Genomic DNA, 25,948 nt, shown 5'->3' on the forward strand with positions numbered 1-25,948 from the left:
AATGACAGTGGTGTCATCTGCAAACTTTAGGAGTTTGACAGCCGAGTTCTTGGAGGTGCAGTCGTTAGTGTAGAGGGAGAACAGTAGTGGTGAGAGGACACATCCTTGAGGGACCGGGTTTCAGAGGTGATCTCCCCCAGCCTCACTTGTTGCTTTCTGTCTGTCAGGAAGCTGGTGATCCACAGACAGGTAGCTGGTGACACGATGACCTGGGAGAGTTTGGAGGAAAGAAGTTCAGGCACAATGGTGTTAAAAGCCGAACTAAAGTCCACAAACAGGACCCTGGCATAAGTTCCCGGGCGGTCAAGGTGTTGCAGGATGTAATGCAGCCCCATGTTCACTGCATCATCCACCGACCTGTTTGCCCAGTAGGCAAACTGCAGAGGGTCCAGCTGGTGGCCTGTAATGTCTTTCAGATGGGCTAGTCGTTCGAAGGATTTCATGACCACAGACGTCAAGGCGACAGGTCTGTAGTCATTCAGTCCTGTGATGGTGGGTTTCTTGGGAACAGGGATGATGGTGGAGCGTTTGAAGCAGGAGGGAACTTCACACAGCTCCAGGGATGTGTTGAAGATGCGAGTAAAAATGGGAGCCAGCTGTTCAGCACAGGTTTTGAGGCAGGAGGGTGAGACAACGTCTGGTCCGGGGGCTTTCCTGGGCTTCTGTTTCTGGAATAGTCGGCTCACATCCTGAGTGTGTATTCTGAGTTTCAGGGAGGAGGAAAGGGGGGTGAGAGGTGTGGTGGTGGTCGTTGAGTCTGGATTGGGGAGGGTGGGGGTGGTCGTTGAGTCTTGATTGGGGAGGGGCAGGGTGAGGGGGGGAGAGGTGGACCTGTTGTGGCGGTATGCAAATTGTAGAGGGTCCAGTGAGTCGCGTAGTGCAGAGCAGATGAAGTCCCTGACCAGCTTCTCGAAGCATTTGCTTACGATGGGGGTCAGGGCTACAGGTCGCCAGTCGTTCAATGAGGAGATGGTGGAGGATTTGGGTACAGGGACGACGGTGGCCATTTTGAAGCAGGCTGGGACTACAGACAGAGAGAGGGAAAGGTTGAAGATGTGCGTGAACACTCCAGACAGCTGAGCCGCGCATGACTTGAGGACGCGGCCGGGAATCCCGTCCGGACCAGTAGCTTTGCGTGCGTTCACCTTCCTGAAGCACTTCCGCACATCCTCCTCAGACACAGTGTGCGCACTGACGTCATTTACCGCGTAATATTTTCTCTGAATGTGGGACGATTCCGTTTGTACGGGACGGCAACTCTACTAACTAACCTTATGAACATCCACCTGCTGGCCTCTGTGGAAGCTCCGCCACAGCCACCACCAAACAACTGAGTTATTTTGACACATCGGCCAGCATCTGGCCAATCCAACACCTTTCATTGTTTATACCGTTACTAAAAAAATGAAATAAATAATCATCGGCCGTAAAAACAAAAAATCACCGCCAGTCCAGCTGTGGTTACTAACAAGAAAATGCACTCGCGTTACTATTTTTCAACAAACAGACGGTTGAAGCTGTGTTCAGCTTACTGCATCTTATATCAGTTGCACGTGAGTAGCTGTAAGTAATCTGGATGCTACAGATTGCCCACGGACAGCAATCACTTTCTGGTAGACGATCAGTTTTTGGCACAACACCTGGAGCTCAGGAGGCAAAACAATGGCACGAGTGCTGCTGTTTGACTGAGGAAGAATAAAGTAGTCGTGGTAAGCCAATCACATGACCACTTCAAGATGACAAAGCAACAAGGTTTGTAAATTGTGCCACGTAAAACCGGAGTCATGATAAACAATATATACGCAGCGTTTTTCCCTCAATAGTTTCGTCACGTTTGCTGTCTAAGGACAGCGCAGCGAGACCTCTCTGCTTATGAGCAAAAAATAAAAAAAAACAAAACAAAAACACCCATTTTGTGTTGGTGGAAAAATGCACCATGTCGACCAATTAAAAAATGATATGGCAACATGACATTTGGTTGTTTAGGAAGAGGGAGATGTTTTAGGAGTGACAGAGAGAGAGAGAGAGATTTGTGACGTTTAGTGTGTTTGGAGTGTGTGGTTAGTGTGTAGTGTTGTGGATAGTTTTGTGTTGTGTGTCAGAACAATGAGGCGACTGCTGTCTCCAGGTAGGAACAGGAGTGTCACACCTGCTGCTGTCAGACCTGCAGGTATCAGGCTGTGATGTTTCCTTTATAGTGGACAGAAATATTTGGCACAAATAATTTGTGTGACATCTTGTTGAAGAACAGCTGATTGTTCTGTAAATAGTTTGAAATGGTTATTTAAAAAATCAAGGTAAAATTAAATGGATGCAAATAACTTTGTTGTTTGCAAAACTTGTGCATAGGATTTTAAAATTGACAGTTTATATTTGCATTTAAAGTTATGAAATATGATCATTAAACATGTTTGTGGTTGTTACAGTTTTTTGTCTGATTTTGATCAGTTGTGTTAATACAGTTTGTCAAAATGAAAACATGACTGTAAATTCAGACACGTGAGGTTGTGCTGAAGAGAATGAGACCAAACAAGGCAAGTAAATAGTTTTTAAAGGTGAAATGTGGAGGAAACATCAAAAGTCGTTAAAAATGGATTATACCCTGGACCCCAGAGTGTTAAACATTTTTTTAAAGTAACACAAAAGTTACTTTTCAAGTAATTAATTACTTTTAGAATCTAGTAACTCAGTTACTTTTTGAAGAAGTAACTAGTTACTATAATTAATTACTTTTTCATAGGAACTTTCCTGACACTGCTATCTACACACTCCAAACACACTAAACATGACAAGTCTCTCACATCTCAAGACTCGCTGTCAATCTCTCTCTCTCTCTCTCTCTCTCTCTTCCCCCCCCCCCCCCCCCCCCATTTTATCTCGGCTGTAACATGATGATGATGTCAAATGAGGACACGAGGATGCGTGGCACATTACATGTTGCACAACGTATTCGTGAGTTTCATATCAGATAAGAAAAATATTTTCAGAAACCGTTCAGATGCACTTTTATCATTTTGTCCTATAAATTTGTTCCATCATGTGACTCGGCTGTCATATAAACACGTCTGTGTTCTTATTTAGTCACAGATCAGATCATCACATCTGTCAGGACAGAAAAACTAGCAGCAGTAAAAAGTACTGCAGAGGCTCAGGTTCATGTTCAGCCCAGGCTCTGTGCTGCAGCTCAGCCCCTCTCTCTCCACTTTCTTTACTGTTTCAATGGTCTCTGTCCAAAAAACAACAACAAAGAAATATCTGTGAAAAAGTAGAGTTCATAAACTCAAACCATGAATGAATAAATAAATAAAATAAAATGCAAACATTTTATTTTGAAGGAAATTTAGTTTAATTTGTTGAATAAACCCAGAAAGTTGATTCTGTTTATCTGGACTTTGTGTTATCAGTTTTAATTCTAACTATGAACAAAATGTGGTTTAGCTTTTCCTGTCATGACGTCTGTACCTCCTGTTGAAAGCAGCTCACAGAGAGACAGAGACAGCGAAGCGACAGCAGCATCAGAATACAGAGGACCAACATTTACTTATGATTTACTGCAGAATCAGAATCAGCTTCACATAGAAAAGCTCCAGTTAACAGAGAAACACAGCGACTGAGTGACGGCTCTGCTGCACAGGAAACTGATACTGCTGAAAACTGAGCATCTTAAAATGTCTTCCATCATTGATGAGGATCCAGAGTTGAGCATGAATGTGAAATACAGCAAAGGAGAGGACAGAGGAGAGAGACTGGAGGGACTGGTCCTCCTCCATGAGAATGTGGACTCCTGCACAGACCGTCAGGTCCATGTTTCAACACAGGACGGAGGTAAGTATCAAATACTGAGGCATCAGGAATCAGGAGAGACTGTTTCCATCTTCTCAATAAAATATCAAACTAATACAGATCCATCAAAGCTTTTGGATCCAGAGACTCAGTTTATTCATGGTGTGGAGGAAAGTTCAAGCTTTGGTGAAGGTGTGCAGTCTCTGCTCTTATCATGGTTTATATGTTTCTATATTTTTTAATGTTTTCTGTTTATTTAGAGAATAAATGATAAAAAGTGTCTAGTTTAAAGTATCAGTGTGTTATTTTAGTAAGTGTAGAAACAAGCTGACAGAAAAGTGTTGGAGGAGTTATCTCACAGATCAGTGGTGAAGGCAGAAATATAAGAAACAAGGAAGTGTTGCTCGACACTGTGGAGCGAGTATAACCACAGAAACTACTCGAAGCACACTTGTCACAGCTAGTTTTAGCTGACAGGAAATCAGACCAATGAATAACAACTCTGTTTTCATTTCAGCAAATCATGGAGATATTGTTTTAATGACATAATATTCATGTTATAATAACCAACATTGTCCTCATGATCTGGTCTTTGTGTGAAACACGCTGATACACATTCGTCTGTTTCTGAGTCACATCAAAGCGTTTCTCTGTCAATCAGAGTCTCTGTTCTCACATATGTAAAAGTCACCTGAAGACAAACATGTGACAAAGTCTCCTGTAAATATCAAAACTGCTGGAATGAACTTGTTCAGCTCATCATCAGGTCGGCTGCAGGTGGAAAGTCTTTCTGACGATAAACCAATAAAATACGCTTGAAAAATGGGAAACAAATTATGATTAAAACATGTTTAATAATTAAATTAACAAATTCTTTTCTCTCCATTTTGCCTTCGTAGAAATAAAAGCCCAGAAGAAGCTTCCAGCTGTGAAAAGAAGCTGTTTCAGAGCTGTTGAAGTGAAGCTGGTGGTTCTGTATCTGCTGATTCTGGCTGGAATCACAACACGCTGTGAGGAGTTTTATTATCATGCTCATGATACACTCCCATGTTAAAATGAGCACCTTTGCTGCAGTAAAAACATGTTTCCATTCAGGACCAAATGAGTTTTGGTCTCTAAGGATAGTTTCCTCTTCATAAAAACTGCACGGTGGCATTTTAAATGGAATTCTCTGATCAATAATATGAGCTGCTGTGTGGTACAGCCTGACCAACACGTTGGTTTTGCTGACTGAGCTTCTAGTATTTCATGAGTCTGTTACTTAGCACTGATTAGCAGGTGTGTGTCTGTGTGCATGATTCCTGGCTCATATCTTGTGTGTGTTGTGGAGTGAATGTTCTTGTTGTTCCTTCAAACTCTTCACTCAACACGCTGATTCTGTGATTATCTCAACAAAGCAGACAGGCAGCAGCATCTGCTGCAGACTGATGCAGGTGCAGCCACACTATGTTAGACAGTGGCCGTCTGTCATTGTGCGACTAGTTAGTTCACTTGGTGTATTAAGCAGGTAGCTAACAAGCTAATGTTAGCTCCATTCATCTCATTGGAAAATGAAAAACTTTATTTAAATCATTTTAAATTTTAAATCTTCGGTTTTGTTGCATTTCTAACCAGATATTTTGGTGAGTTTGGAAAAAGAGCAGCTGAAGGACGAGATGGAAGGTAAGAAACTATTAAAAACTGTCAGAGTTGGAGACGGATTTGAAAGGTAACTGATTTTACATTTTGAATCAGCTTCTTGTGTTAAGATAAAAAAAAGAAACAAACCAAATGACAGCAGCTGACCTCCCAAACTAACATAAACAGGAGAAACTGTTCACAGTCAAGGGCAGCTCAGCCCTACAAACTCCTTCAGAGTAAAACAGGAAACACACAGTGAGAGCAGTACTTCCACAGGAAGTACCTGATCACATGGAAACACCTTTGATATGAGGAAGTGTTGATTCCCACGGAAGCTTGTCTGTTCTTTCAAAAACCTAAAGATAACATCTCTGACTACAGGTGTAGAAATGCTGTTTGACTCTTCACCTTCTTCCTCCACACTGAAGCACAATTATTCTGAATCTTGTCAGTGGTTTTTGTTCACAGTTGATACGTATTTAGCTCATCAGATTTCCTGTAGTTCTAACACCTCCACCCACAGGACATGTTAAAGAGCAATGGCTGCAAGTTTCTGACTCTTATTGATATATTTGACAAAGCAGAGGAAGAAGATTATTTCTGTTCAACGTTTCACTCATTTTATTTTATTTTATTTTGCTTTCACTGAAATATTTCAGATGCTTTGAACAAGAGTGAATTCAACAAACTTCACTTCAAACACAATAAACTGAACCACAGTTACAACGAGCTACAGACTGAACATCAAGGTAAGAAAGTATTTAAAATTAACAAGAAAATACTAATGTCAGATAAAATTTATATTTACATTTTTAACATGATTTTTTCTATAGAGACAAAACGACTCAACAGTCAGTTACAGGAAGAAGTGAAGAAGCTGAAGGAGAAGATAGAAGGTAATAAAGTTTGAATAACTGATAGAAAACATCAGTGTTACACAGTGATAACCTGATTGTGTCTTTGTTTTGAATCCTAAATGTTTGATGCTGTGTAACAGTTTCTCTGTATAAATGTAAGTTTCAGTTCATTATGAATAAGAGAGAAAACCTGAGTTTAAATGAAGCATTTACAGGGAAAATGACAGGAACCAAAGATTAATGTGATACAACAGGACACAAAGTCTGACTTTAAAACATGTGTTTGACTTTAAGAGAAGTGTCCAGAAGGATGGACGAGATTTGGAAGCAGCTGTTACTTTCCATCCACTGAGTGGAAAACTTGGTCTGAGAGCAGGAGAGCCTGTCAGGATAAAGGAGCTGATCTGGTGATGATAAACAGCAAAGAGGAACAGGTGGGTGTGTTTGTTCATGTCTGTGTGATCTTTGATGGAGTTGACAGTCACCTGTTACTTGTGTCTGTGACCTGCTGTCAGTCTGTGACCTGCTTCCTGTCTCCACTCTGATGGATTTCGCTCTGATTTCTGCACAGTGGAAGAAAAGTTTCATCACAGTTATTCTTCCTTCAGACATGTTCACAAGATGATGTCACTACAACAGAAGTGCTGAATTATGACTGGAGACAATATTTGTGTCTCTTCTCAAACAGGAATTTGTCAATGAACCGAACATGAGAGGACGCTCTTGGATTGGTCTGAGACCCAGACAGACATCAGGAGGATATGAATGGGAATGGGTGGACGGATCAGCGCTGACAGAAACGTGAGACATTAGTTTGTTTCTATTCCAGAGTTATTATTTAGAAGTGAAACACTGATGTTTTGGAAGATAGATCAGCAATACATGAGCTGAGCTATTTTCCAACAGCCCCACAAACTGAATGTAAAGAAAAGCAGAAATCCTCCTTTGAATGAACAGCTGTGCTTGAACTCTCTTCATCTGCAGTCTGTGATGACGTTCAGTTACAACAAGTCAGTTTGAAGGAATCAGGATTGAAACATGTTCAAAGCAGCGACCGACACATTTCACTTTGTTCAATTTGTCTTCATGTTTTTGTGCTGTAATGTTTCTTTTCTCACAGAACAAAAAGTGTTTCAGAGAATTCCTGTCTCTTCTTCTTTGGTGTTTGTAAAACTTCAGAACATATGAAGGAAGAAGCTTCAGTAAATATGACCTGATAGACACACATTTCAAAGTGATGTCTGTAAACAGCTGACAAAACAGTTTCAAACAGCAGAAAGTCAGCTCTGACTTCTTTTTATTCTCCATTTTTACAGCAGGAAGATTTCATATTCATCAAAGCTTGAAAGCTGTTTTAGTGTGCATGATGATTCTCAGAGAAAAGTCTAAAGGAGGGAAAGTGGGCGAGAAACCTGGGAAAGAAATACAGCAAATATTGGAAATATTCCAAAAGAGACGCATATTTATATGAATGTGACAATAGTTATGAGTTTAGTCCAGTTTCTTATCAGATTTGATCTCTCTGACAGGTTCTGGGCAGAAGGACATGAGAATCCCAGTTATGATCACTATGGAGCCTGCTGTGACGGTTATGGGAGATGGAGAGGGTTATATTATTCTCATTCAACGACCTTCATCTGTGAGAAATGAGTTTGGTGCTTTGATGTAAATGTTTGAATAATCCAACCAAAGACACCTCACTATGAAATGTCCTGCATGAGCCTCAGACTCAGCTTACAGTCTTTACTTGTTCATTCTGCATCATATATTGATTACATATATTGTCCCTCTGTGCTCTGTGCTGTACAGTAAGGTTGGAAGTCATCCACACAAAACCTTGAAGTACTTCATTACTCTGTAGTTCCAGCAAATTGTTCTAATAAAAGTCAAAGTGCAGCTTGTCTTTACTTTGCTTTACTTGGTTTATTCATCAGCCTGTTGGTCCTAAAACTACAGTAAATGTCTTGTTTCTAAAAGTTCAGCAAAAAATATCAAATGTGGGTTACTGCTGGTTAGTTAGTGTGACTTCATACAAACCTGTGTGTTACACTAGTGGAAGAAGCTTTTCCTTCATCAGTCTTCTTGTTTCTTACTATAGGGGTGAACAGCTACACTAACACTCTCTGGCTCTATGCTGCCCCCCTGTGGTCACAGTTGTAGTCAGTGTTGGTATGAAATGTTTGAAAGCTTCAGCACCACAGACAGCTGCAGGCAGCTCCACCCTCTCTGTACCATGTCTTTCTTAAACAGAAATAAGACAAAATAGAAACAGTAGAAGAAAATATAAAAGGCCAATTCAAATATAAAATAGACACAGCGGTCTGCAGCATCAGCAGAAGTGATACAAACAGGTGCTGAGATGCAGTGAACATAGAGCAGCATTATTATTTTCAGACTCGTGGATGGGAAATAATACATACAAATACATATTTAGATATTTCTTTTACTGCATGTTGACTGTTTATATGAAATATATTTATATAAATCACAAAATAAATAGCTGGTGTCTAATATGTGTTTTCAGCGCCTAAAGTGGAAACTGGTGAGGAAAATGTACTCAAAACAAGGCTTTACTTGCACAGTCTCCCCATCAGTTTATCAACAGACGTCTCAAATAACAGAAAAAATTGACATACAAACATGGGGGGATCAGACTGAAAGACCACGCTGCATTTTAGATGAAGCTGCTGTCCCAAATACTTCCATGTTAGAACTTTGAATCTTTAGATATTTCAGGGTATTTCAATCGTTTCCCACATTTCTGAACACATTTAGAATAACGACCACAGCACGTCTTATATTTTCAGTGACCAATCTAAAGTCTGCAAACATTTTCATGCACCAGCACATCACAGAGCACAGATGATATCATCACATCTGTCAGGACAGAAACACTAGCAGCAGTAAAAAGTACTGCAGAGTCTCAGGTTTGTGTTCAGCCCAGGCTCTGTGCTGCAGCTCAGCCCCTCTCTCCCCACTTTCTGTACTGTTTCAATGGTCTCTGTCCAAAAACAACACTGAAGAAATAACTATGGGAGTAGTAGAGTTCATAAACTCAAATCATGTATGAATAAATAAAAATATAACATTAATACATGCTGTATAATTTGTTAAATAAACTTTGGACAAACCCAGAAAGTTGATTCTGTTTCTCTGCATGTTGTGTTTTGTTTTAATTTTAATCATGAAATATAAAAGTGGTGCAGGGGTTTTGGTTTTTCAGGCCTAGTTTGGACACCACAGTCCTGCAGACGAGGACTCAAAATTTTATTACAGACACAACAGTGCAGGTCCAAACATACCTGAGTGAACCAAACAGTGGAAGACTGAAGAATCCCCACGAGTACTGGGCAGGACTGAAAATGTTCATCCCAACTTGTATAAACTTGCTGTTGCTTCTTCGGCTACACCTGCTTCATCTGTGAGCTGTGAAAGGGTTTTTTCTAAATCAGGTGAAATCATCTCAAAAAAAGAGAAACTGACTGAAGCAAAACACAGTGGAAAAGATTTTATTAAATAAAAATAAAAGGTTATTATGATATAAAAATAAATTACATGTTGTATCATAAAGATCATAAAGACAGATTAAGATTATATTTGGAATTTATGTACTGCCATCACAAACATTATTCACTAATTCTATTCTTTCTATTCTATTTATTCTATTCTATTCTATTCGTTCTATTCAAAGCTTCACACCAAAGTCATGTCATTATAATGTCTTTGCCTGTTTTACATTTATTGTCCACTTGATGGCACAGTAGAGCAAGTGACACGTCATGAAGCGTCGGCTCATAAGTGGCCAGTTGGATGGAAAGCTTCAGTGCTTCATGAAGCTTCATCTTGGCACCACTAACAAAACCTCAGGCAACACATTAAACTAGAAACTAAGAAACTGGGAAACAACTGGGAGGACACAGAACCCATGAAATTCACAGGAACACAGCTTGATGGGACAACATGACAGAGACCAGAGGGAGACAGACAATATTTACTCAGGAGGAGATTAGTGCAGAGTGGACACACCTGGGGAACACAGCTGAACAGAATCTGACTGATGAGACATGAACACCAATATAACGCACACAAAATGGGAGATTATCAAAGTAAAACAGGAAGTAACAAAAACACACTGAGACTCAGATGGCAATATGTGAACTTGACACTTTAACTGTGGATAAACAGACATGAGGACATGACAGACTGAGGAGACAAAAAAAAATAAAATCAGGAACTAGAAAATAATTATCCAAGCACAGTGAACACAGAGCAGTAATTGTTAGTAAAGCACAGCTGTGACTCAGCTATCTGAGCAGAAAGGTGAAGGAAGAGGCATCAGAGTGTAAGAGGACATGCACATCTACGACAGTACAGACGATATCAGAGATAATCAAAGAGATTTTCAGTCACAGGAAGAAAATGATGAAAATGTTTAACTCTCGTCTGGTGTTCATATTTTTGTTACTCAGCCAGTGTTGACAGGTCTGGTGGCCCCACCCCCATTATTGTCATATTAAATCAATACATTCATAAATAATCAAAACGCTCCTTTTACATCCTCACATCATTTGTATAAAAGCAGTTTGATCAAAGGTGGGTTACTGCTGGTTAGATAGTGTGACTTCATACAAACCTGTGTGTTTTCCTTCATCAGTCTTCTTGTTTCTTACTATAGGGCTGAACAGCTACACTAACACTCTCTGGCTCTATGCTGCCCCCTGTGGTGACATTTCATGATGATATAAAATATTAATATTAAACAAAAAGTTTGCAAATCCACATATTTAAACACATTGAACTATGGAAGTTATATTTATATTTAGAGGCCTAAACATCTAAAAATGGTCTCATATTATTTTTAGTCACAAAATGTTTCAGCTTCACTTCTATTTGATTCCAGTCTAAGACATAACTGTCAGGTCGAGGTGTGGAAGAGAGGGAAGGACTCGAACGCAGGACTCAGAATAAAAAGAAGTCTTTAACATCCAGATATATAATGAACAAGAGCGAGCTGGAGCTCACAGAGGGACATACAGGGAACATAACAGATGTCTCAAAGAGACAGCACTTTATACACAAACAGCTGATTGGAAAACAGGACACAGTTTTGGGGGGGAGCTCCCAATTCTTACTAAAGAGTTCAGTGCATTAGTGATGGATCTATTAAGGTGGGATAAAGTTTTTACAACAGCTCTCACAAATCTTTTCCAATATGGTTTCAAATCTATCAGGACTGTCAAGAGCAGCTTTGTGATAAAAACAAATATCTGTGATGGAGAGGTAATCAAAGAGTGTCATGCTAAAATGCTCTGGGAAAAAAGAATCCTTTGGGAATGTGCTCTTCACCAGGTGAACTGTGACAACATGAATCAGGATTACTGAGGGAAATCTGGAGTTAGTTTATTAGGGTTGAAAATTGAAGGCAGCTGTTTGAATTATTTTATTATACACAATGCAAATGTGCTCATATGAGTTGGCACTCTGTCTTTCGAAGGTCGAAAGCTTAGAGACACAGAGTGCACGGGGACTTTGCAGCAACGCTTACATACACATGAAAATGGTTTTCTGTAAGTCTCTGGGTGTCATGGTCCTGGTCGTTGACCCAGCGTTTTGTGTTCATTTTGGTGTCATCTCATGTGTTGTGTTCATTCTTATTTTGTATTAGTTCTTAGGGTTTGGTTCATGTGATTAGTGCTTTAGTGTTCTCCCTCCTGTGCTCTGTTCGTGTCCCTGAGCTTGTCTTTGTGAATTTCCTGTTTTACTTTGAAGGTCTGTGTCTGTTATCACTGTGATGTTGACCAGCAGGCGTTTAGGAGTCTTGTAAGGGCGGCTTCAAGATGGGGTCCGCCATGCTTCAGCATTTCGGCGAGGATTTCGTCCAGGCCTGCGGCCTTTCCACTCTTGAGGAGTCGGATCGCTGTCTTGACTTCAGTGATGCTGATTTGTCCGATATCGACAGGAAGAAGATCCATGGAAGGTGCCAGGTCTTTGGCCTCGAACCATTGGGGTGGCTCAGGTTGGTTCAGAGTATCGCGGAAGTGTTCGACCCATCGTTGGTCTTTTGCTGTTGGTAATTGACTTCATCATGCGACGATCAGTTGACCAAGCTGGCATCGGTGTGCCCATGGAACGAAGCGCGTAATCTCACTGACTTGGACTTCGCAGATGACATCGCCCTGCTGGGCTCGACTCAGGAAGACCTCCAAAAGTTGACCGCGGCCCTGCAGAGGGAGGCAACGAAAGTTGGATTAAGAATCAGCGCCAAAAAAACCAAGGTACTCCGAGTTGGCTATGCACGTGCCCGCATTCCTGTCATGATCAACCAACAACGTGCTGAAGAGGTGGAGAATTTTACATATCTTGGCAGCATCATCTCGAATGACGGGGTCTCTGATCGGGATGTCGACGCCAGTCGCCAGTCCTGCGACGTCTCCAACCTATTTGGAACTCGACCTCCCTGAATGTAAGGGTCAAGATCAGACTACTGAACTCTATCGTCTTCCCTACTGCACTTTACGCTAGTGAAACCTGGCGCTCAACAAGTGCAATTATTCAACACCTGAATGTGCTTCAACAACGTGGCTTGCGGCGAATCCTGAGAATTTCCTACCGGGACCGAATAACAAATGAGGAGGTCCTACGAAGAGCAGGCACCCGCCCATTAGCCGATGTTGTTGCAGAAAGGCGCTTCCGCTTTGCAGGACATATTTTACGCCTACCCCCTCATCGCCCAGCTAAGATTGCCATGACATGGCGTCCACGCACTGGCAAGCGAAAGCAAGGCCGACCAAAGACCACATGGCGTCGAACATTTATGGACGATCTGAGAACTGTCGACATTGCCTGGGACGAAGCTGAAGCAGTCGCTGCTGACCGACATCGATGGAGATCACTAGCTGCCCGATGCGCCGCCCGGCGTAGGAGGAACTAAGTCTAAGTAAGTCTGTTATCACTGTGTCAGCTTGTGTCTTCCTGTCGTCTTGTGAATTAGGTTCAGCTGTGCTCCCCTCCTGTGTGTCATTACCTGATTACCTTGTGTTTGTATATATAGTGTGTGCCTGCCTGTGTTCCTCATCGGTTCGTCTGTGTTACTCTGTTGTTCTGCAGCTTTCTGCTCCACAGCCTGCTCTTTGTTCCCAGCTCACCTCCTTATGTGTTTCCCTGATTGTGACCTTGTGAGTTACAGTTTTGTGTTTTGTTATTTTTAGTTCTCCCCAGTTTAGGGTTTTGTTCAGTTCTGCCCTCACTTTTGTTACTGAGCACTGTAAATAAACCTCACTCGCATCTCCACCACTGTCTGCAACTTGGATCCCCATTCACGCCACCACACGATAGCTGCACCAGCTGTGACACTGGGTCAGAGAGTCCAAACTAGGTATCCTGAACCAGACCTTAGAATCAGTAGAAGAACAATAAATAACAACATTAGATAACCAAGGCTACGCAGGGTGTGTTTTTGTGTCCTTGTGTCTCTGATTCCAGGAAAAGAAGCAGATAGGAGGTCGAGGGAGCAGCAGACGTGGAGTGAATGAGGAGTTGTAGCAGACTGCCACGCCGCTTCTGGAAGAACATAGTCATAATAATACATGTTCCTCTTGTAGTATAAAACTGTACCGCCCGCTCTGAGGGTCATCTTTGGTGTGAGGCTGACTCTGGCATCACATCACAGTCCAGTGCTGTAAAATTGGAATTTCAAATACCAAAGCAAATGAAATCTTTTTAATAGACAGATATTTTCTCCTGAAATTCCTTCTGACATTTTGAACACGACAAGCTTCAGTTAAAAAACAGAGTGACTGCATCTCTATTTTGGTGGTGTCTAAGACCTGAAGACACACGCAGTAAGTGGACAAGCTCACTGTGGCCGGTTGGGAGAAGCTGGAACTAAATCCTATAAAACACATTTCCCTCAGTCGGGCTCAACAGCAGAGCAGCTCAGTCAGAAACATTTCATGTGTGTGTTGGAAAATAAAGTGTGTGACCTGAAGAGGCTGTGGTGGCCAGTCTGTGCTGAGAGAAACACACCAGTGACACAGGGCCCGACCTCATATTTCCTGTGACACTCATGTGCTTCTATGTACTTATGATGTGTACAGAGTCATGAAACCAGGAAGACTCATGAAAAAGGCATTATGTGCAGATTATTGCTGCTGACTTATATTTATAAATAACTTTTTAGCTTCTTTTTTTATTTTAAACAAACTCTCAGTAAAAAGTTTGCTAACCACAATGCAAAGCAGAAATGAAGTTGGCCCCTCTGTTGGTGGTTTGGTCTGCTGCTACTTCCTGTTTGATGTCTATTAAAAGCTGCCCGACTCAGAAACAAACCAGACAGACACTGAAGCCTCGTCAAACACTCTCACCCACCAAGATGTCTGCAGAAATTCAAGCTGCAGCAGATTTTCGAGTGAAATACAGCAGAAGGACCCACAGTGATGGACGACAGAGAGAGTACAGCGAGGTGCAGATGATAGACGATGGAGAGCAGCATCCTGATGTTGGGATACAAGAAGCTGGTAAGTAGGAAGCAACAAACATTTCAAAAGTTTACAATGAAGGAGGGAAGTGCTGCATGACTCTAATGGCTTATCCAGCAGGAGCTCTTCGGTGGTGCAACAGAAGTTTAAAAACAAACTTGCTAGAAACTGTGTGGAGCACAAATAACCTCAGAAAACAAGTTGATGTACATTTTTCAGAGCCAATTATAATATTAGGTTTTTTTTAGGCTTCAGTGACACAGGCCTAGACACAAGTTAGTAACCCATTGGTGGCCTTCGTACACTATTGCTGGTAGATTGGTCTTGCAACGTTTGTGTGGAAGTGATCAAGTGTGTTGCATCGAGTGCGATGCAAACTAGAAACAGAGAACATTTACCTCCAGGGTTAAAGTTGCTAAAGCCAGTTTGTACAAAAGGTTCAACTTTTACTTTGAAGGTAAATGTTAAAGAAGAATCTTCATACACAAAAGTGAATTATGGAGTTCCACAGGGTTCAGTGTTAGGACCAGTTTTGTTTACATTATACATGCTTCTGTTAGGCAGTATCATCACAAGGCATAGCAGACATTACCACTGCTGTGCAGATGATACCCACCTTTATCTGTCTATCAAGCCACACACCAATGAGTTAAACTGGCCATCATTAAGTGGTCTCTATGCCTGCTTGGCTGGGACCTAACATCTCAAAATAAGTCTTCCTGTGAGCAAATTATGAAGATTATTCATAATTATCATTATTAATATTGTCCTTTGCTTTAAAAGAGGTTTGTCAGACACTGTTGAAGAATCAATACATGTGGGAATAAACTAAAGATATGATTTTGCACCAAATTATATCAACCATGTTTTCCTCCAGTAGAACATTTTACCTGATTTCCTGTAATTCTCAAATATACAAGATCAACTTGTTGGAAATGTCATTATTACTACAAGGCAGATCCATTTAATTAAGGCATGCACCAGTATTAAAAATCTCAATTAAAAAGAAATCAGTAATATTATTATATAAAAAAGTTGGGTTTTTTCCCTTTAGGTGTTGACACTCAGAAGAAGCTTCCAGCTGGGAAACGAAGCAGTTTCAGAGGTTTTGAAGTGAACCTGGGAGTGCTGTATCTGCTGATTCTGGCTGCAATCACGACACGCTGTGAGAAATTTTATTACCATGTTGTGTTATCGCTCCAAAACCCCATGTACTTAGAGACTGTGTCTGCACCCAAACCAACAAAAAACAAATGAAGAATGTGGATTATTAAACATTAGGTGTCTCTCTTCCAAATCTCTGTGAGTACATGAATTAATAATGATCATCAAAACTGTCTTACTCTGGCTTACAGAAACATGTTTACAGCAGGATGATTATATTAGTTTCAATGAATCAACACCTCCAAGTTATACTAATTGTTAGAATTCTCTACCCTTAGGCAGGATCGTGAGAAGACATAGCATACAGTTTCACTGCTATGCAGATGACACCCAATTCTATCTGTCCATGAAGCCAGATAACACACACCAATTAGTTAAACTGCAGGAATCTCTTAAAGACAGAGACTTAGACTATGAACAGAACACACAGCTGGGTATGAGGGAGATCGCAACGCAGCACAGAGGGAGATGCAGCCATAAATACACACAAGGGCAAACATAAAGACTGCTAATGAACCTAAAACATAAACCATAATACAAAAATGACACCAAAACACAAGAACTCAAAAACACTGGGTCACAATGACCCAAACCATGACATGTTTTTCTTACAGGCTTTTGACAGCATGGCTCTCTGTTGTTGAGTAAATGTTCGATGGTTGCTTCAGACCACTCATAGTTCTTTGATTATATTAACAAACGTGACAGGAAACTGAAGGTAACAAGATATTTTACCATTTCTGCTTTTAGCATATTTGCATTGGGATCTTTTTTTTACCCACCCAGTTCAAGTGCATAGTTATAGCTGAAGTGGCTGCTATATGACAAACATGTTATAGTGAGACAAAAACATAACATTTAGATTGGACCCCATAACAGTGGCAGGCAGCCTGCATGCTTCTACCAGTGGTTGGACCGGATCTGCCCACAGTTTTTCCTATCTTTGGAAGGCTGACACTCCACTGTTTTCCTCAGCTGTCAATGAGTGATAAACATCAATCTTTATTTACTCTGGAAAGTGTCATAAAACTTTGTGAAAGGAGTCAGGGAAGCTCAGCCATACTGAGGTTTGAAGATAGGTTGAAATGTTGGTGTCATGGTCCTGGGCCATGTGGGCCCAGTATTCTTAGTTCCTTGTATTTTTGTATTTCGTTCCTTATTTAGGCCATGTTTTCTGAGTTGCCCTGTTGTGTTGTTCCCTAAGTGTTTTCCCTTCATGGCTTTTACCCCCTGTGTGCCCCTCTGTGTATCTGTGAGCCCTCGTCTCTCCTTATGTTTTATTCCATGTTTCCCCTGCCCTTTATGTCTAAGTTCTCCCCGTGCTCTCTCTCCCCCCTGTGTGCCCTCTATGTATTTATGAGCCCTCGTCTCCCTTTGTGGTTGTTTCATGTTTCCCCAGCCCGTTATGTCTGTGTTTTCCCCGTGCTCTCTCTCCTCCTGTCTGAACCTCTGTGCCTGTACATGTCATGTTCAGTTCACCCCGCCCTGTCTCGTTATGATTATCAGTGTCACCTGTGTTCCCCGTGTGTGCCCACTTTCCTCGTTTACCCTCTGTGTATTTCTGTCTGAGTCTCCCTCTGTTCGGCGTCGCGTTCTCCCTCATGTTGTGTGTAATTCTCCCCGTGGTTCGGTTCCTTGTACAGCTCATGCTTTAGTTTTCCCAGTTTTAGGTTATTTTGTATTACTTCTCGTGGCCAGCAATAAAGCTGTGTTTTTTGAGTTTATCCCCGTGTCTGTGAGTCTGCATCTTGGGTCCTTCTCCTGCCTGCCACACAGCAAACCATGACAGTTGGTAGTTGAAGTCAAAGTAAACTTTAATATCTCTGCTATATAAAGTTCAGTTTAAAGAGAGACGAGACAACGAGGCTCCAGTTCCATACAGTGCAAGAGAAAACAATAAATCTAGGAAGAATAAGAATAATAATAAGAATAAATATATATATACTTTGAGACTGAGGTAAGGGGAGCAAATAGACACATATACTAGTGTATATTTACTTTACTTTAGTGTATAGTGCTGTGTTTTTGCCACTGTTAACCATGGTTAGCCTCCGTTAGCTGCTGTTAGCTTTGGTTGGCCTTTGTTAGCTGCTGTTAGCCGTGGTTAGCCTCTGTTTGCTGTTCTTAGCTGTGGTTAGCCTCTGTTAGCTGCGGTTAGTCGTGGTTAGCCTCTGTTTGCTGTTCTTAGCTGTGGTTAGCCTCTGTTAGCTGCTTTTAGCCTTTGTTAGCTGCTCTTCACTATTGTTAATCAAGCTTTCTTTGAAGTGGCAGTAACTTTGTTGGGCTTTAACGTTGAGTGAATAAAGCCTCCTATTATGTGAGAATGAAATCAAACTATTTACCAAAGTGTAAGTGTGATTTTTAGAACACTTGAGCCTAACATCTGCTGGTATAATAATAGCTTATACCATGCTGTTGTTATGTTTGCTGTCCTTCTCTTGTTCCTTTGCGATGAGCGGGTTGCATGTCTAATCTGCTGACAATAAGTAATTGTTACAATATCAAGAAAAAATAAGTATGTCTATGCACGTTTCATGTGTTAGACTCCTGACTTCAGCTCAGGAGATGAGGGATGAAGTGAGGATGAGGAGGAGCATTTTATTAAGATTCTGTTCAGGTTTTCACTTCTTCTTCTTCTTTCGGTGTTATTCCGAGCGAGCCCCTCCAAGATGTGATCCAGTTTGTGCTCAGAGGTCTTATTCTGAGTATTCACGGCAGCCGTAAGCTTCTCCAAGATCTTATCCGTGCTGCACTCAATGAGCCCATTTTGAGAAACTCAGGCCTCGTCCCATCGTTTCAATCCCAGCGGGCAGCCTTGTGGGGGTTTGAACAGCCGGTTCCGCTTTTTTAATTCTTCGATAAGTCAGGGCCAAGCCAGCTCCGATCAGCAAGGACCCTGTTATCATGGTTCCGAATAGGTAGATATCTTCAGCACTCAGGCTCACCCGAGCCCAGACTTCTCGTTGAGAAAAGGGTGTCAATTGCATTCAGGGACCAGTTGATCAAATCCATAATTCCTCTTTTACGTTTTAGAGAACAGACTGTGAGAGAATGTTCCAGGGAAAGTAATACAAAAAACACGAGACTAGAGAAGGACATAAGAGGCTAAGCAGGGAAGCTAAGGGAGAGGAGGAGGAGGGGAGGAGAAAAGTGCGACCTCCTTCGTCAAGAGCAAGTGTTAAAACTTAACATGTTTTTCTATCAGGCAAAAGAAAAAGGTGTTGCTGACAAAGAGACATTTCCTGCTTTGTGCACACTGTGAGCATGAGGTGTGAATGTGGTTGTGGTTTGTTTCACCATGAGCTCACCTTTAGTTAAACAAAGAAAAATGAAATTATTTTTGTTTCATGCAAAATGTTTTTACACTTTTCTGAGTGGCTTTGCACATATAAATACAATGAAATGTTCTATTTGTGTGTTCCACCACACTGGAGGTTTTTATTCACATTAATTAAATGACAGTTTGGGTCTGTGGTTCTTTGCATGCTGCCACTTCCTCAAAGCTTCTTCCTGTCTGAAAGCAGACAGAAGGCTGGACAAGAAACACTGAGAGCAGCATCAGTACAGAACAGCTTGATATCTACCAGGGTCAGTACTGCAGAACTGTTAGAGTACAGCTTAAACTCCTGCTCAGCGTCTCAGTCCTCTCAACATGTCCTCAGATATTTATGCTGAACCAGATCTATCAAAGAAGGTGAGATACAGCAGAAAGGAGGACGGAGCAGAGTGGGAGCAGAGGGAGGTGGATATCTACGAGAGTGCAGATGAGATCAGAGATAGTTATGATCATTTTCAATCGGAGGAAGGAGGTAAGTCAATTATAAAAACAAATGTACTGTAGAGTTTGTAGAGCTCTGTGAACGGGAAATTTATTTACACACTTTAGTCACAGCGCAGATGTTATATTTCTTTTGTTTTTGGCTAAGCTGATACAACCACAACCGCAGGTCTATTAAGCCTTTCATGCATGAATTACTTTTCAAAGAGTTTTTTACATGTCCACTTAGGTGGACAACATACATTTGAAATTAAGTGTTTGGTATGGAGTGACGCATCAGTGTCCAATGTAGTGGTTTAGGTGTAAGTAGACCATCAACACTGACACAAATACAAGACAGCCTGTAGTGACCACTATGTGTTAATCACAGAGTGACAGGAAATAAGCACAAACCAACATCCACACTGCTTTCTAACAGGACCACAGACTCAGAATCCTCCTTCAGTCCTGAAGGGCTCTTTCAGATGTGCTACACTGGGTCTAAGAGTGCTGTGCCTCCTGATGTTAGCTGGGATCATCATCCTGTCCATATGCTGTAAGATAAGATACAACCTCTGAACTTCTCCTGCAAATGAATGTATGACTGATACTGAATCCCAGCAGCCAACAAACATGCAGCTTCACAACCAGAACGTGTCCTTCTGCCACAGCAAATACAGGAAGTACATGAAGCCAACACAGAAGCAGCAAACACTGCAGTTCCTTTAATGACCACTGGAGGCTGATGCTGAAAGCGAGTCAGTCCCCATAGACTCCCATGTTAAAATGAGCACCTTTGCTGCAGTAAAAACATGTTTCCCTTCAGGACCAAATGAGTTTTGGTCTCTAAGGATAGTTTCCTCTTCATAAAAACTGCACGGTGGCATTTTAAATGGAATTCTCTGATCAATAATATGAGCTGCTGTGTGGTACAGCCTGACCAACACGTTGGTTTTGCTGACTGAGCTTCTAGTATTTCATGAGTCTGTTACTTAGCACTGATTAGCAGGTGTGTGTCTGTGTGCATGATTCCTGGCTCATATCTTGTGTGTGTTGTGGAGTGAATGTTCTTGTTGTTCCTTCAAACTCTTCACTCAACACGGTGATTCTGTGATTATCTCAACAAAGCAGACAGGCAGCAGCATCTGCTGCAGACTGATGCAGGTGCAGCCACACTATGTTAGACAGTGGCCGTCTGTCATTGTGCGACTAGTTAGTTCACTTGGTGTATTAAGCAGGTAGCTAACAAGCTAATGTTAGCTCCATTCATCTGCTGGGATATATCAATGAATCTTTTTTTATTACATCAAATCACAACAACAGTTGCCTCGAGGTTCTTTATATTATCAGGTAAAGACTCCACAATAACAAAAACAACAACACAGAGAAAACTTCCAGCAGCTGCTGATGTTTGGATTTTAAGGTGGTTTGATTCTATGTTTTAAATCAGTTGATGATCTTCAGCTGACCTTTAGCTCCTGGTGGAGCTGTGACAGACTTAATGCTGGATCAGCAGAAACATCACAAATCTATGATGTGAGAACAGAGACGCCTGCAAAAGGACGTCTGAAAGCAGGAAGTTCCTGGAAGCTGCAGGAAGAAACATTTATTAATTATAAATAAGCAGAAAGAGGAAGTGTTGAAGCCTCAGAGCAGCTTTGACTGAATGTAAAAAGACATATTTTCAGTGAGAACAGGCACATGTCACATGAGTCAGAATCTATTCTTTCAAAGCATATAGATAACATCTCTGACTACAGGTGTAGAAATGCTGTTTGACTCTTCACCTTCTTCCTCCACACTGAAGCACAATTATTCTGAATCTTGTCAGTGGTTTTTGTTCACAGTTGATACGTATTTAGCTCATCAGATTTCCTGTAGTTCTAACACCTCCACCCACAGGACATGTTAAAGAGCAATGGCTGCAAGTTTCTGACTCTTATTGATATTTGACAAAGCAGAGGAAGAAGATTATTTCTGTTCAACGTTTCACTCATTTTATTTTATTTTATTTTGGTTTCACTAAAATATTTCAGATGCTTTGAACAAGAGTGAAAACAAAAGACTTCATGCTAAATGTGACAAACTGAACCACGTTTACAATGACACCAAAAAGAATCACACTGAGCTCCAGGATGAACTTCAAGGTAAGCAAACACCAAGTTCTTATATCACAGATATATTTGTAGAACATTTTAACTTAATTTGAATCTTTTTTTCTCTAAAGGCACAAAAACCAGCCGGACTCAGTTACAGAGCCGTTATGATGAACTGAGTAAAAACCACAGTCAGTTACAGGAAGAAGTGAAGAAGCTGAAGGAGAAGATAGAAGGTAATAAAGTTTGAATAACTAATAGAAAACATCAGTGTTACACAGTGATAACCTGATTGTGTCTTTGTTTTGAATCCTAAATGTTTGATGCTGTGTAACAGTTTCTCTGTATAAATGTAAGTTTCAGTTCATTATGAATAAGAGAGAAAACCTGAGTTTAAATGAAGCATTTACAGGGAAAATGACAGGGACCAAAGATTTAATGTGATACAACAGGACACAAAGTCTGACTTTAAAACATGTGTTTGACTTTAAGAGAAGTGTCCTGATCGATGGATGAGATTTGGAAGCAAGTTTTACTTTAAATACACTGAGTGGAAAACTTGGTCTGACAGCAGGAGAGCCTGTCAGGATAAAGGAGCTGATCTGGTGATGATAACCAGCAAAAAGGAACAGGTGGGTGTGTTTGTTCATGTCTGTGTGATCTTTGATGGAGCTGACAGTGAGTTACAAAGTTCTTCATACTGTGAATTAAAGCCACACATTGATGATAAGTATACATGTGCAAACATACAGACACATAAACAAAGCAGCACATTCATTCCATCAGAAACACAACAGTTAGAAACTATGGAGGAAAATAAAGGGGAAAAGATTGAGGGAGAGCTAACCTGTAAAAATGAGTTTCAGCCGTTAACAGTCAGCTGACCTGATAGTCTGAGGAAGGCTGTTCCACAGTTTGGCTGCAACAAGCTCAAAAGCACGATGGCCTCTGGTGTTCAAATCAGAGCGAGGGACAGTTGGGAGACGCTGATTAGATGATCAGAGAGGCCGGCTGCAGTGATAAGGTCCAAGAAGCTCTGCTATATAAGCAGGGGCCTGTTCATGCACAGCTTTATATGTTCATAACAGGATTTAAAAGAGGATTCTGAAGTTCACTGTAAGCCAGTGAAGAGAAGCAAGAATAGGTGAGATATGAGACTGCAGGCCAGGTTTTGTTTGCAGCCTTGCTGCTGAGTTCTGCACTAACTGCAGACCAACTATGGAGGACTGAGAAATGCAGGTGAAAAGTGAATTACAATAATCAGGCAGGAGAAAGTATGAACTCAAAGTTCCAGATGATTGAATCACAGTAAAGATTTGATCTTTGCAATATTTCTGAGCTAAAGGAAACAAGACTGGCTGACCTTTGACATGTGAGGCTCAAAATGCAGCTGTTGGTTCAAAATGATCTTTAACAGGTGATTGGATGTTACTGGTGAGGGGGACGATGTACTGACTGACCTCCTCAGAGAAACTGAGCCAAACAGCACAACTTCAGTTTGAGATGAAGGAAGTTTAAATCCATGAAGTGATGACAGAGAAGCATTCACTGAGGCAGGAGAGGCTCGACAGAAAAGCATTAGTGTGTGTGTCATCTGCACAGCAGTGCTAGGAGATCCCATTAAAACCATTAAGCAGATGTCACAGGGGCAGCATTTATAAAGAGAACAGAACTGGTCCAAGGACTGAGGCATGTGGGACTCAGATGAGGACACACATTGATTAATATGAAGTATCTGTTTGATAAGTATGAAGAAAACCATGTGAGAGCAGCACCAGTGATGCCAGTTTGTAGTGTGTTAATAAGAGGAGCACCATCAACAGTATGAAGGCTGCAGAGAAGTCAAGCAGGACTCAAATGGAGTCTTTATCCCAGCGCAGAAGAATCTGGTTAGTAACTTTCATGAAAGCTGTTTCAGTGCTGTGGTTTGTCTGGAACCAGGTTGGAATTGATCAAAGATCTGAAGGAGCTGACGAGCAACTTGATTTAAAACAGTGGGATGTAAGGAGGGTTGATCCCACTCACAAAGACTCTGGCTGTTTGAAAGTCAGCTGAAATGAAAGGGACTGGTTTCTAATAGAGAGAAGTCAGGGGGAGATGGCAGCAGGAAGGAGTTTGAACTCCAACAACAGAACTGGAGGAGAGACTTGGGGCGGTTGAAGAGGTACAGACTTGAACTCTGACCTGATACTGTTGATGTTGCCAGTGAAGAAATCGAAAAATGTCCACAGTCATTAGAAGACATGGGAGTGACAGCAGTTTGTCTCTGGGAAGACAACACTGACTGTAAGCCTGTCAAAGATGATACATCTGTGATTGGATAGTAGGTCAGACATGTGGAAGGTCAGCGTTATGTGTGGGGCCGACAACATGATGCACTACATGAAATGATGCTGCAGTGTTCATCAATTGTGTGGCAGTGTTGTTAGAGGGATCATCAATAAGTAAATTAGACTCATCTACTAAAATGACTTTATGAACAATAACCGATGAGAGAAGATTAGAGAATCCATTCAGGAAATGATTGCAGGATTTGGGAGGTGGATCGATTACAATACAGCAAACTGGAGATTCACATTGAATTATGAAGGAGAGGAATTCAAAGCAGTTAAAGAACCAGGATTAAATGGGAACCAGTTCAGATGATCCTTAGAAACCAAGTCGACACAAAACATTGAAATAACAGAAATGTTATAAAATGAGAGAAATCCTCATAATCCAGATTATTTTTCTGATTCAATCCAACTGAATCAAATGATTTGTTAACACTGATTCCACTGCAACACTGACTGAGCTACAGGAGGAGCTGATATTCATTGATTCTTTGGCTCTTTCTGATTTCTGCACAATGGAAGAAAAGTTTCATCACAGTTATTCTTCCTTCAGACATGTTCACAAGATGATGTCACTACAACAGAAGTGCTGAATTATGACTGGAGACAATATTTGTGTCTCTTCTCAAACAGGAATTTGTCAGTAAATTTGCAGGATACTCTTGGATTGGTCTGGAAGCTAAATGGACATCAGGAGGATATAAATGGGAATGGGTGGACGGATCAGCGCTGACAGAAAGGTGAGACATTAGTTTGTTTCTATTCCAGAGTTATTATTTAGAGGTGAAACACTGATGTTTTGGAAGATAGATCAGCAATACATGAGCTGAGCTATTTTCCAACAGCCCCACAAACTGAATGTAAAGAAAAGCAGAAATCCTCCTTTGAATGAACAGCTGTGCTTGAACTCTCTTCATCTGCAGTCTGTGATGACGTTCAGTTACAACAAGTCAGTTTGAAGGAATCAGGATTGAAACATGTTCAAAGCAGCGACCGACACATTTCACTTTGTTCAATTTGTCTTCATGTTTTTGTGCTGTAATGTTTCTTTTCTCACAGAACAAAAAGTGTTTCAGAGAATTCCTGTCTCTTCTTCTTTGGTGTTTGTAAAACTTCAGAACATATGAAGGAAGAAGCTTCAGTAAATATGACCTGATAGACACACATTTCAAAGTGATGTCTGTAAACAGCTGACAAAACAGTTTCAAACAGCAGAAAGTCAGCTCTGACTTCTTTTTATTCTCCATTTTTACAGCAGGAAGATTTCATATTCATCAAAGCTTGAAAGCTGTTTTAGTGTGCATGATGATTCTCAGAGAAAAGTCTAAAGGAGGGAAAGTGGGCGAGAAACCTGGGAAAGAAATACAGCAAATATTGGAAATATTCCAAAAGAGACGCATATTTATATGAATGTGACAATAGTTATGAGTTTAGTCCAGTTTCTTATCAGATTTGATCTCTCTGACAGGTTCTGGGCAGCAGGACATGAGAATCCCAGTTATGGTTACTATGGAGTCTGCTGTGACGATGATGGGAAATGGACACGGTCATATTATTCTCATTCAACGACCTTCATCTGTGAGAAATGAGTTTGGTGCTTTGATGTAAATGTTTGAATAATCCAACCAAAGACACCTCACTATGAAATGTCCTGCATGAGCCTCAGACTCAGCTTACAGTCTTTACTTGTTCATTCTGCATCATATATTGATTACATATATTGTCCCTCTGTGCTCTGTGCTGTACAGTAAGGTTGGAAGTCATCCACACAAAACCTTGAAGTACTTCATTACTCTGTAGTTCCAGCAAATTGTTCTAATAAAAGTCAAAGTGCAGCTTGTCTTTACTTTGCTTTACTTGG

At 41.1% G+C, this 25,948-nt stretch overlaps 3 protein-coding genes across 4 annotated transcripts; all 3 read left to right on the top strand.

The window, feature by feature from the left end:
* Window positions 1-3,500: 3,500 nt before the first annotated feature.
* LOC146609120 (uncharacterized) lies at window positions 3,501-5,717 on the top strand. Its single transcript, XM_085346112.1, has 3 exons — window positions 3,501-3,825; window positions 4,683-4,793; window positions 5,398-5,717. The coding sequence occupies exons 1-3, from the start codon at window positions 3,669-3,671 to the stop codon at window positions 5,493-5,495; spliced, it is 366 nt and encodes a 121-aa protein (XP_085202238.1). The 5' UTR covers window positions 3,501-3,668; the 3' UTR covers window positions 5,496-5,717.
* A 341-nt stretch (window positions 5,718-6,058) lies between these two features.
* On the top strand, window positions 6,059-7,910 carry LOC146609121 (C-type lectin domain family 17, member A-like; the record flags this gene model as incomplete). Its single annotated transcript, XM_085346951.1, has 5 exons — window positions 6,059-6,152; window positions 6,237-6,299; window positions 6,555-6,694; window positions 6,949-7,061; window positions 7,790-7,910. Coding segments are annotated over 5 exons (531 nt in total), but the record flags the coding sequence as incomplete, so codon positions are not given.
* Window positions 7,911-19,553: 11,643 nt separating this feature from the next.
* LOC146609122 (C-type lectin domain family 12 member B-like) lies at window positions 19,554-25,676 on the top strand. 2 transcript variants are annotated; one of them, XM_085346109.1, is made up of 7 exons: window positions 19,554-19,710; window positions 20,098-20,214; window positions 21,695-21,805; window positions 21,886-21,990; window positions 22,247-22,386; window positions 24,721-24,827; window positions 25,556-25,676. In XM_085346109.1, exons 1-7 carry the CDS (start codon window positions 19,554-19,556, stop codon window positions 25,674-25,676), a joined length of 858 nt encoding a protein of 285 aa, XP_085202235.1. The 2 variants fall into 2 exon arrangements, with proteins under 2 accessions (XP_085202235.1, XP_085202236.1); XM_085346110.1 differs by having other exon boundaries at window positions 21,695-21,763; window positions 21,907-21,990.
* The last annotated feature ends 272 nt before the right edge of the window (window positions 25,677-25,948 follow it).

Source organism: Diplotaxodon limnothrissa, linkage group LG22 (assembly GCF_057381915.1).
Source record: "Diplotaxodon limnothrissa isolate DT_005_m linkage group LG22, D_limnothrissa_male_GT1.1, whole genome shotgun sequence".
Lineage (NCBI taxonomy): Eukaryota > Metazoa > Chordata > Actinopteri > Cichliformes > Cichlidae > Diplotaxodon > Diplotaxodon limnothrissa.

What these genes read in the sequence shown, in the direction of transcription:
- LOC146609122 (XM_085346109.1), top strand. Translation starts at nt 19,554, where the DNA reads ATGTCCTCAGATATTTATGCTGAACCAGATCTATCAAAGAAGGTGAGA. An exon ending in TTTTCAATCGGAGGAAGGAG is followed by an intron (nt 19,711 to 20,097) that starts GTAAGTCAATTA and finishes GCTTTCTAACAG; the next exon opens with GACCACAGACTCAGAATCCT. An exon ending in CATCATCCTGTCCATATGCT is followed by an intron (nt 20,215 to 21,694) that starts GTAAGATAAGAT and finishes AAAATATTTCAG; the next exon opens with ATGCTTTGAACAAGAGTGAA.
- LOC146609120 (XM_085346112.1), top strand. Translation starts at nt 3,669, where the DNA reads ATGTCTTCCATCATTGATGAGGATCCAGAGTTGAGCATGAATGTGAAA. An exon ending in TGTTTCAACACAGGACGGAG is followed by an intron (nt 3,826 to 4,682) that starts GTAAGTATCAAA and finishes TTGCCTTCGTAG; the next exon opens with AAATAAAAGCCCAGAAGAAG. An exon ending in GGCTGGAATCACAACACGCT is followed by an intron (nt 4,794 to 5,397) that starts GTGAGGAGTTTT and finishes ATTTCTAACCAG; the next exon opens with ATATTTTGGTGAGTTTGGAA.